This window comes from Simochromis diagramma, unplaced genomic scaffold (genome assembly GCF_900408965.1).
Source record: "Simochromis diagramma unplaced genomic scaffold, fSimDia1.1 OVJJ01000630.1, whole genome shotgun sequence".
In the NCBI taxonomy this organism is placed as follows: Eukaryota; Metazoa; Chordata; class Actinopteri; order Cichliformes; family Cichlidae; genus Simochromis; species Simochromis diagramma.
Window position 1 is genome coordinate 1,600,958 of NW_024386927.1, and position 12,206 is coordinate 1,613,163.

Genomic DNA, 12,206 nt, shown 5'->3' on the forward strand with positions numbered 1-12,206 from the left:
TCTACCTTACAATGTAAAGCACATTGAGGCAACTGCTCTGATTTCAAGCTATACAAATAAAGTTGAATTGAATTGAATATTCAATTGTGGTCAGAAATTTGCACATGTAATTTTGATCATAGACAATAATGTCATGATTCTTTTTCCAGGTTGGAAAACTCACAAACATCTTTCATCCTTTTTAAGAACAAGGATTGGATCCACAAGTTTAAATGTATTTTGGAGTTGCTGTAATCTCCACTGGGTCAAATGTATAAATATGGGGTCAATCAAAACATAGATGTACTTGAGTATGCATGCATGTCTGTGAGTCAAGCTCAAAGACATCTACAGTGTTTTAAACTTGACAAAGTCGAGGCCTATTAAGTAATGATCATGACTCACTGCAGCTGACAGGTTCTCTTTTCCAGCGTAAAAAGGAGAGCGCATCACTGAATTGTCTAATACTCAGCAACATGAGAAAGTACAAGGAACTCAGTGAAGATCTAAGAAGGAATTAAAAATGCAAAAGTAAAATGATGGATTTAATTACAGCAGATATCGTTCTAAAGTGCTGTAACTAAATTTAAGGGTATAATTCATTCACTCTCTTCAATACTATGTGCCAACACAGTACAGAGCAGGAACCTAAACTCTACTCCCAAAGAGGTCAATCATCTCCTTAATAATGTACCACCATCAGTGTATACCACTCTCTTGGTGAATGAGGCATTTTGAAAGTGCTATGTAAGAAAAAGTCTATTTACTAGAAGCTTGTTGCTTCCAAAAGCATCTGTTGCGGTGCAGCTTGCTAAGGGGGATTTTACCAAATATCAGTGGGTTTGTATGAATATATTTGAGCCTGTATTCAACATGAGTACAGCGACTCAAGTCCAGGCTTTACAGTGATTCTTATGTGGACTATTGTTATGAAGGTCTTAACACTCACACACATTCGGTTGGACCGCTGTTGCCTTAATTCTTCATGAAACAGGTTCAATAAAGTTTTGGAAACATTCCTCAGAGACCTTGGTCCATATTGATGTGATAGCATCACACAGCCGCAGTAGAATATTTTTGGCTGCACATCCATGTGAATCTATTTCCTCTTTCTTAAAAACTCAGACCAGCCTGTCTGGGATCGTTGACCGTGCGCTTTGAGTCACTTAAATGACCGGAACCATTACAATGCTTTGAATTTTAATTTAATGTTCTTGCTGTTGTTCACACATACGGCTGGCAAAGTCTGTGTGGGCTGTTATTTTCTGAGGGGTCTAACTTTACTTTTGTGTAAGTAGTAATTTCAACTTACTCGTTCATCTCCTTCACTTTTGTTAAGCTCCAAGGAACTTTTTTTTTTTTTGCAGCAAATGCTTCTGGTCCTTCCAAAAAGTTAAAAAGTTTACCGCTGATGCTGTAAGTGGCACACTGGCATTTGCTTCAAGCACACACAAAGACCTATACCCAAATGCACCCCATCTATTCTTTTAATATAGCCCACAAAAGGCATGACTCTCCAGCTGTGTAGCAAATATGAGCTCCATTGTGGGAGAAAGAAAAGAACAACTTTTTGCCTTCAGCTCCACCTAATATGAATAATAAAAAGCTCAGGGCAGTACATTAGAATGAGTATAATTCAGAGGGCCTGTTTGTTGAGGTGGATAATGTGCCTCATACTGGTGCCTGCTGTCAAGGCCAGTATTGGCAGTTGAGAATACACATGCATGTGCACACACACACAGGGTTATGAATTTCTCTTTATTTCCACTTTAGACTCATGATCTAGAGGCCATTAACCTATTACACTCCTGCTGCTTGTTATTCTTTTGCTGTTCATATTTATATCCTTGTTTATGACCACTGGACTTTTATATGTGGCACTGCTTTTGCTTGATCCTCATGTACATTGTTTGCTACACTGTTTCATTTCCATGTGTAATCTGCCTGTCATTCCGATCAAAGATTTGGATTTTGGACTTTTATTCTTCCTGCTGTCCTGCATTTGGTTCCTCTTCCTATTAAATTTGTTACAGTCACATTTGTCCAATAATCTCTGGAGTGATGAAAATGTGCTTATGTTTGGCTTGCTTATATTCAATCTGAAAGACACTGAGTAGAAGACGTTTCCACTTTTCTTGAAAACTGAAAAAGAGCTTTTCTTCCCCTACTGGAATGAGTCCAGGAGCTTTTCATTAAAGCAGACTCAACACAGGCCTTCATAACACTTTCTTTCATTCAGGGTGGCAAAATGACACAGTGAAACTCAAAGAAAAGGAAATACGGGCAGGGGAGCAAAATTCAGTTCAGCCAGTCACACTTCACGAAGCTATGTGTGTAAATGGTAACTGCACACAGTCAGAGACGAGACAGGGCATCATAAACAGCCTCAACAAAAGATATAAAACAATCACTCGGGAATTAGTGCTTAGCATCTGGACTTCGGTGCATATGGGTCTATGTGGTTGTGTTGTCCGCTATGCTTGGTTAGCCAGTTATAGTAGTTGCCTTATGTATTAGCATCTTGCTGGCTCAGTGGCCCTGGCTAATTGCCAGCCTGCTTAATCCATGTGGGCACAGAGCCATTAACCTTGGTTTCAGCAGATAACAACTGCTGCATATACTAGGACCACTGATGTAGCTTGGGGGGTCACTGCACCAAATGCTCCGATTAACACTGGGACCACTGTGGTAATCTGTGCGCATCTATATATATAGATCTATAGATATATATATAAGCTTTTATCCTGGCAGCAGTGTAAGGGGAGGGATTCCCGACACGATACAGAGTGATGTAGATATCACTGAACCGGAGCTCTGGGATTGATGTCACCACTTTCAGTGAAGTTAAGTAGAATGGGAGACAGACACCATCTTTAAGATTAGACTTCAAACTTTGCTATTTCAGTTCAATTCAGTTTTATTCATTTAGCGCCAAATCACAACAACAGTTGGCTTAATGTCTTTGACCAAGCATATAGTTAGAGATGCTTCATTTACTTATGGTGCAATAGGTCAAGGCTGCTGGGGGTTTCCCATGATGTCTTTTCTTCATGTGTTTATACACCACTGATTAGCAATAAGCATTAGTAAATGCCCCACAGTAATAAATGCAATTGATATTAAATGTAAAGGTTTTCATTTATGAGGAAGAATATGCCAGGTAAATTAAACGGGACTCAGTGAATTCCTCTACTAAAGAATAGGAAAATACAAAACTATACTTCCAGGTTCCAGAAACCCAGCCGACTCCTACTTTCCAACATCCACTGTAGACTGCGAATACGTTTGGAGATTTGAGGCTGTGCTGTGTTTTGTAACAACTATTGGTGTGTATGTTTGAAGACTAAACTAATGCCCCATTATGATTTCTCTGAGTCCGCCTCAAGCCTCGCCTTTCACCCTGTTCTCTGCAGCATATTCTGAGCTCTGTGTTGAATGAATGAGGAATGAATGAGGACCACAGTGTCTGGAACTGGCTGCCATTAGCCTGCCAATCAATTTGTTTAACTCCCCAGGCGAGGGCAGTGATTGGTGGACCCTGCACACACACTCCCTTCCTGCCAACAAAGCAACCCATATGCCCTCCCAGCAGGGGCCAGCCCTGATATGGGGCCCATGCATTTACAGAGCCAGTTATTGGAATCTGAAGCTAACAGGATGAAAGGACAACCATCAGTGAATTGAATCTCTGAGCAAATCAAGTGGAATGCACATTCAGGGTGTCACTCATGCTCCAAGTCTGAACCTCTATTCCACAACTCACAGCCACACCAGTCTGCTGACAAGAAACACTCATAAACACTCTCAGCAGCATGGTGGGTCACATAATGACTCAAAACATATACACAACTGTCAGTAATCAAAAGCTAGTTTTTTGATGACAGTTTAAAAGGAAATGACAAAAAGGGATGTATATTTTCAAATGAAAACTTAAACTGACCCCATGCATTTCTACAAGTTATTCCTCACATAGCTTATATTGTAATATTTGGCCTTTTGTTGTCTCAGATTTGGTAATCTTGAAAAGTCTGTATCTGAATCAGAGTAATCCAATCCAATGGACCTTTGGAAAAAAAGCCAATTTTTCTGGACAGCAAAAAATCTAATTCCCAAATCTATTATTATGATTATTACATTTTTTTAAGCTGGGCACAGACTAATCATTTAATTTTTTAAGTTTTCCTGTGATATGCTGTTAACTCACCGGTACAGTTCTCCTGCATCTTTACTCGCATCCTGCCGACTAGTCCACTTTTTTCACCACACAACACCAGCGCTCCATCTGTTACAAATCCAACAAGTTTGTCCCAGGGCAGTTTCATGTCGGTTACACTTTGACATAGGTTTCTGCTCAGGCTCACATTTGCCAAAATCTGCGTTTTGTCTGGACACAAGACGTCGCACACCATCACGCAGCTCTTCAGAAACTCTCCCTCGGTAAATGGCCGGGCTGATTTGGCTATCTCCTCTGCTACAATAAAACTTGCTTTCACAACAGCTTCACTTTGTGATTTTGCTCTGGTGAAAAACATCTGCTGAAATGTCAGATTCTTCTTTAGCTCTTCTACTTTCTGTAGTTTCTGCATTTAGGTTTTTCAGCTTATCCTGATGTTTTGTCTCGTAGTGCCGTCTTAAATTAGATTCCTTAATTACAGCCACATTAGCTCCACTAATAAGACACACAGGTTTACCGGCAATGTTTGTAAACATATATTCAGTCTCCCACCGGTGCTTAAAGGCTCTGTTTTCAGAATCAACTTTTCTCTTCGCCATTGTAAGGGGCTAGCTTCACAATTCGCTAGCTTCGGGAATGTTCCCAGCTAGCCTAGCGTTCAGCAAGGGATCTGTAGTTTGTGTGTTATTAGTGCCTCATATCGGCAGGCCATGCATAACAATAATAATAAGTCTATATAAAATGATAAATGTCCGCCGGGCCAGATGTGGCCCGTGGGCCTTGAGTTTGACGCTTATGCTATTTGCATTTACAGCACTTTGTGAACTGTGGTTTTATGTTAAAGTGCTTTATAAATAAAGATGCTATGCTATGCTATGCTATGCTATGCTATGCTATGCTATGCTATGCCAGCCGCTTGGTTATGGCGTTCCCTTTATGCCCTGCCTGCTAGCATCTGGACCCTGCTGTGCTGGATTGTCTCAGGGGCATCCTTACACAGCCTGCACCTGGGGTCTTACCTAGTGTGATAGACCCTAGCCTCTATGGATCTTGTGCTGAGAGCTTGTTCCTGTGCTGCCATGATTAGTGCCTCTGTGCTGTCTTTCAGTCCAGCTTTGTCCAGCCACTGGTAGGACTTTTGGATATCAGCCACTTCCACTCTCTGCCGGTGGTACATACCATGCAGGGGCCTGTCCTTCCATGATGGTTCCTCCTCTTTCTTGGGTTTCTGTTGGCTCAAGTAGTCACTGACCAGGCAGTCAGTTTGAGCCATCTTCCTAATATAGTTCGTTGTCTAATCCTGGACTGTGGTGCTGACACTCACCAGTCTCTGACCTCCTTCCTTCCACTTACCATACAGCCTAAGGGTGCTGGACTTGGGGTGAAACTCTCCACGCATGGTCAGGAGCTTCCTGATCTTGATGATAGGCTTCTAACCTCCGTTCTTACCTAACGGCCTCTTCAGGTACTTGTAACTGTCCTCTATGTCTGCATTGTTGCTTTCTGGTAGTTCAATCCCCTCAGTTCTGACTACCTTCCCTCTCTTTGTTATCATCCGACTACACTTTTCCAGCCCGAACAATATTCCGATGTGATTGTTGTATATCCTGGTGGTTTGGATCAGTGAATCGATGTCTCAGTCACTCTTGGCATTAGCTTGATGTTATCCATGTACCGAATCTCTGTCAATCAGACTCTGCTTGGCACCTGCCTTCAAAAGCACTTGTAATGAATAGGTCCTGGTCTTGCCACACAGGGTGGTAGGGAGTTGCATACGGGGACCCTCGGCATCTGGAGAGGCACTGCCCACTTAGTATCCCTGTCACGGCCCACTGTTACTGGTAGGCACTGTCTTTTGGCCAGACACGTCAAGAGGCCAGAAAATGGCCCAACAAACCACAATACATACACAACTGCTCGTCAAACCTCCTCCAGCATTTCTCTGATGTCAACCTTGTGCATCCCAGTTGCATTGGCTCAGGGGGAGGCAAAGCAAATGCCAACAAGGAAGACTGGGGTCCTTGAAGATCAGGTCTCTTCAGCCTTCAGTTAGCCATTCTGGGTGTCTCTCATCGACTAGCAGCTGTTTTATCTGTGCTGTCAGACACTCATGGAGCTAGTCAGAAAGGTCCGAGGAGCAAAACGAATGGAGAAGTGCCCACCCCGGTCTTGTAACCTCTAACCCTCTTCTCTCTCTTTCATGCAACCGATTGTCAATCCTGATTGCAAAATCTGCTAGGCTTTCAAAACACCTGGGTTCATCCCGTGCAGCGAGCTCATCCTTTTAAAGGGGAGCACAAAGCGTTTTCTTACCCCCCCTGTCTCTGTGCCCTTAACATGAAAATTAATGGAGAACTCGGCTACAGACCGGGTACTGTTAAAGGCTGAGCAACTGATGGGCTGCTTCATCTGTGCACAAAGGATGGTGGAATAAAACCTTAAAATCTTGCAGGAACTGTGCATAAGTAAGTATTTCTAAAGAATGTCACCAGGAGGTAAGATCTGACCCATTACAAGTCAGGGTCCTGAAAGGAACCAACAATTATTTATTCCCTTGAATTAACATTGGGAAAGGCCCTGGAAGAGTGCTGGAATAGCAGAGCAGAATGAAGAAGAAGCCTCTGCACTGGCCCACCTCCCCTGTAAATGGTTCAGGAGAGGGGAGCGCAGAGAAGCGGAAGCTAAGAATGTGGGTGCACTAGCCAGGGACAGGGTTGCAGGAGCAACTCGTTGCAAAAAGGTTTCTCGGATGGTCAACAGGGTGTTGTTCACCCTGCCTGCCTATTGCTCGGACTCACAGAACTGTCTAACTAGACTAGACGCCTTTGGACAGCTTTCTGTACTGGCTTTCTTCTTCGGCATCTTCCTAATTGCACCTTTTTGCGGCTCCAATAGTTGGCTATCCTCCCTCTGTGCTACCTTGACCTTGGCCTGTAGTCTCCTTCTCCATGGAGGGTACTGCTCCTTGTGGCTGTTCAACTTGTAGCCAAGATTCTCACTGTTCATTGCTGCCGTGGTGTAGATCAGCTTGTTAGTTTCGGTAACCGGCTATGGAGGATCCAGGTTTCAAGCTTCGCCATGAATCTGTCTTTCACTCAACAATCCTTCTTCTATCGCACATGGGCTTGGTACCCAATCTCAGGTGGGGGTAATGGTATCTCCCCCCTGACCTGTCGTCCTGGCTCCCCTTTTCTATAGCATGTGTGTTGTACCTCTTCAATTTCTAGCCATGAGAGCGGTCCCTTCTTCCGAATGTTGGAACACTGAGCTACTAGTTGTTTTGCCATCAATGTGGATGCTGGGTACTGAAGATTCCATAAGAATCTTAATCATATTCGTGTAACCCCTTCCACTGGGGTTACTTGTGTAGAGCATTCCAACAGTGCACTATTTTTGTCTCTTGCCCACCGATGCCTTCTTGTTCCTGTAGCCCACTTCTCATCTGGGTGCCCTGGTTTCTTAACACCTGATGCGGACCTTGTTAATCCGGGCGATGTCCGAGCAAGTATGGCTTCATATTTATCTCCCTCGCTCATGTCTGCGGTAGGCTTGGTTGGCATGGGGGTCTAGCCTAGGACTCTTATTGGATACAGACGCTCCAGGCGGAAATCGAACTTGCGACTCCCGTTCCAAAGCTGTGCAGTCATACCGTTACACTTGCTGCTTCTTAATTAATGCTTATTTAAATAATTAGTTACTGCTAAACGTTCCTCCAGGTGTTTCTTTTTCGTGCCACTTAAGCATGATTTGAACTTCTGCAGGAAATCTACATCCTAGTTTATATAGTGAACAGAAATTCCTTTTATCCCTACACGGCAACCTTCCGCACCATTCAAGTCATCATGGTATACAGTAACATGACATGGAGTTACATTCCTTGGGAGGTGCAAGTCAGGTTACATTGAAGGTTGCAGCGTAGTTAAAATTGGGCTCCAGTTATGTGTAAGTTGTGATGCAATCTGACACAGATGTATAATTCATGTGTTACTCTTCTAACCTTGTGTTGCTCTTATCAGTCTCATCAGAAAGGCATTTCACTGCTCTTAAATTCAAGATGAGCTAATACATTTGTTGTTGTAGCCCACTGGACTGACTGAGTCCTGTCTTGCCAGATCCTATCTCTGCAGGCAGAGGAGGCACAGAAGGAGAGCCAAGTGGAGGAGTATGAGAGGGAGCTTTCCAGAGCCAGATGGAGGCTGAGGAAGTTAAGAGAAGAGGTGAAACAGGCCAAGAGGAAAGTGGAAGAGGCTGGAGAGCGGAACAGTCCTCTACAAGACTCGATCAGACAGTCTTATGAAGAGATCCTGCAGGTACAATGATCACTACAAGGATGTTTGAGTGCATCTGTCCATAAAGTGTTCATATCAATGATTTCTATTTTATTAATATCACTTATCCCCTAAAGCTTTGAAAAATGGGCCATCTGTCCATGACTGCACTAAGAAAGTGAATGAAGTAAATAACTATTCCCTTTTTTGGTAGGAATATAGTTTGTTTTTCTGATTTCAGAGAAACACAAAAAAATTTTGCATTTAATTATCTCAAATAAAATATGTGTTGTAAAAAGAGGAAAACATGTATCTGGTTTCTTAAGTTTAACAATACCAGCTTTTCATGTTCACCCCACTCCTGTGTGTGTTTCTTGCAGGAGGAGCACACTCTGTACTCTCTGTCAGGAGGTGCAGTCACTCCAGAAAGCCATCTGGATGAATCAACATCTCCTGCAGACACCACTGAAGATAATCTGCCTTCTCTGAGGCCATGGGGAAGGAGCCAATCACTGCCTGCCTATGCTGACCTCATAATGGTAAATGGCAATGATGATGGCGAGTACCCCTTACTGAATATGAATGACAATTTTCAAGTGTGATCTAAAACAATACTGACGATTCCTAGAAGTGTGAGAACAGGCCTTAGTCGCTGTTAAGAACACAAGGTTTAGAAACTATCATCTCCACATTTATTTATATGTTCTGAAAGCAGATTTCTCCAGTGTTCCTTAAAGGAACTACTAGCAGACAAACTGGACACTGCGGAAAGAAAGCCCATGACATGGATAGCTTTTTTCATGTATTTGGAAAATAAATATTTAGTCTTCTTTGACAAATAGATGTCGTTAGTCCAACAAAACTATAATGAATTGAATATTCTTGTATGGGAAATACACCTCTGGTCACAGAAGCTACTGTTTTTACAGATTTACATGGCTGCCTCTAATACACGTTATACAGCTGTGACCTATGTTTCTCTCTGGACACCATCTGTCAGCTGTTTCAGATCATCTGCTCTAGGGCTTATTAGTCCAGTCCTGGACAGTTGTTTGATACACTTCAAATAATTAATTAATTTTTTTATTTCTTTCCATACTCTCAAGGATCTACAGTCTTTTTATTCTGTGGAACTTAGAGAGATTCTTAGGCATGATAACATGACACACTTCACCAGCAAAAAGAACAGCAGATCCTGAAAGTTTAAATATGACATATTTTACCTGCCGCTCCCTAAATCTTTGCAGGGAGCCATTTGCAGTGGTGTAATAACCAAAGACCAAAGAGAGTCAGTGACACTCAGTGATTTCAAGCATCTACGGGTGTGAAAAACACTGGGAGAGGCAGGTCCCACATAAACTTTTCTCAGCTTTGAGACTTAGAGAGAGAGAAAGAGCCTTAGAGCTTTTTATTGTCATTGTGCAGTTTCTTGCACAGGGAAACTGGGTAGCTGGACCACAAAGTTGCAAAAGTAAAGAAGAGAAAACAATATACAGCAAGGGAAAAAAAATGCAATATATATGTGTACATATATGTGAGTGAACTATATACATGGTATATGGGATGTTAATTCCACTGAGACCCAAATATTATAGAGACTGAGATATTGCACATAGTTGATTAACAGCAGCTTCAGAGCAGTTGTGGTTTGAGGCGATTGGAATGATTGGATAGCTTGAAAAATAATATCATCATATAAAAGCTGCACTTTCTATTTACTTATCCATGTCTAAGATTTTAATTTGTTTCATGATCTGAAACATGAAAGTTTTACGCATATTCATAAATATTGCATTTGTCAAGATAAAAATCTGTCAAAAGACTGTACAGAATGTCCTCTTTTATCTTTGTTACAGCAAAATGAAATAATAATAATAATAATAATAATAATAATAATAATAAAAACTGTGGGACCAGTGTTTCCCAACCACTGTGCCGCGGCACAATTACACTCTCCTCCACTAGAGGGCAGTAAAACTACCTGCTCTAATAAAATGGGTTGCCAACTGCCAGTAAAACAGAAGAAGGCGAAGAAGAAATTACATAATAGTCATGCTGTGAGACGACACAGGGCGTAATAGCAATAGATAAATATTTGAAAAGAAAAAGTAGTCAGTCTGGCCTGGGCCCTGGATAATCCAATTCTGCTATACCTGGTGCGCGGGCAAAAATTATCAACATGCTTTTTGTGACATTTTTGTTTGGTGGTGTGCCGTGTGATTTTTCTAATGTCAAATATGTGCCCATGGCTCCAAAAAAAAAAATAGCACACGGCAACTTGATTTACCAAAGTTTCTTTTGTGAAAATAAGAAATAAGAGTGAGGCCTTCAAAATGCCAAAAAAGAGGAAAAAAAGATGAAAAAATAGAAAGAAATCTGTGCAACACAAGATACACGAGGGAGACACAGACGACCAGATCTCACCTGCTAACAGCATCATGGAAGATAATGGCAAGGAAGCAGAGGCTAGTGGAGAATAATCAGGGAACTAAATAAATTCAGAAAAGACAACTGTGCGTAGCTGAGTGGAATCAGAGAGGATATAAGTAAAACAAACAAGAAAGTGGAAGAGGCTGAAGAAAGAATCATGAAACCCGAATACAACTTAATGAGGAAGCAGTAACAGAAATGATGAAAAAAATCGTCCTAAAGGGACGATCCAGAAGAGAAAACATTAGAATATGTGGCATTAAAGAAGGATTGTAGGAGGAGTCTCCATCAGTAGTGGATTTGCCTGACTCCACTGAGCTACAGGTGGAAAGAGCAAACTGCACTCTGGTGCCAAAGCCACCACCAAATGTGGCGCCACGGTCCATAGTTGTAAAGATGGCCAACTTCAGATTGAACGAAACAACACTGAAAGCAGCCTGGCAGAAACATGGATTTGGATAGATTTGAAACAGGATTAACCTAGATCATGATTATGCAGCTTGGGTTTTAAGTTGGCGAAGGGAATATGCAGAGGAGACCCACCTAAACTACAAGGAACAAGAGAAATGAAAAAGAATGGGTTTTACAAATGTATTTTCATCATCTCATAATTCTGGATGAAGATGAGGAGTTGCCATGCTTTTATCAAGCATTTTGAAAAAACATTTGCGATAAGAGATAAGGAGGGGTGATTTATTTCAATAAGGGAAAACATTGAGGGGAATTCAATTACGCTGCTAAATGTGTATGCAGCATCTGGTAGCGATATCCATTTCTTCAAGAAAATTGAATTCGAGCATACTGAAAGATCCCCACATTAAAGAGCAGAGCCACTTTTATTTGGAAACTAATGACAATGGTGACGTGCGCCCGATATTCCATGGGATGAAAAAAGCAGCTCTAAAAGGAAGAATCAGTATCAAGAATCAAGTAAACAGCTGCTGGACATGTTTGTGAGGGAAGAAAAACAAATATAGAGGCATTATTTCTGGCGTATACAATGGGCTTAAAAACATGGAAATACATTCAACTCTATATATTAACGTAAAGTGGGAAATGGAGGGAGGAAAAATGGACAACATTATGGACATATCGATGGAAATGTAGCGGCTCACAGGAAGTATAGCGAGATATTTTATTACCCCTTACCAAATATCTTGCTGTGAGGGCAATTCACTGGGGAAATACTAAAGCAAATCATAGTCATGTCTTCTGGGATTGTCCTGGTATTAAAACCTAATGGCAGGAAATACACAATGCAATACAACTTTAGGAAGTCATCTGCCTTTGGAGAGTAAAGTTAAATCTTTTGGACTAATGCCTGAAGGATGGCCAAAGAGAGACAAATATCTGTT

At 41.7% G+C, this 12,206-nt stretch overlaps 1 protein-coding gene across 3 annotated transcripts in view; it reads left to right on the top strand.

Annotated features, from left to right (window-relative positions):
- LOC120736676 overlaps positions 1–12,206 on the top strand; it is a 30,979-nt gene that overhangs the window by 4,395 nt on the left and 14,378 nt on the right. For all 3 annotated transcript variants that reach the window (XM_040036937.1, XM_040036936.1, XM_040036938.1), the window contains exons 3-4: positions 8,266–8,463; positions 8,802–8,960. In XM_040036937.1, the coding sequence (XP_039892871.1) occupies positions 8,266–8,463; positions 8,802–8,960 (357 nt within the window). The remainder of the gene's footprint in view (positions 1–8,265; positions 8,464–8,801; positions 8,961–12,206) is intronic.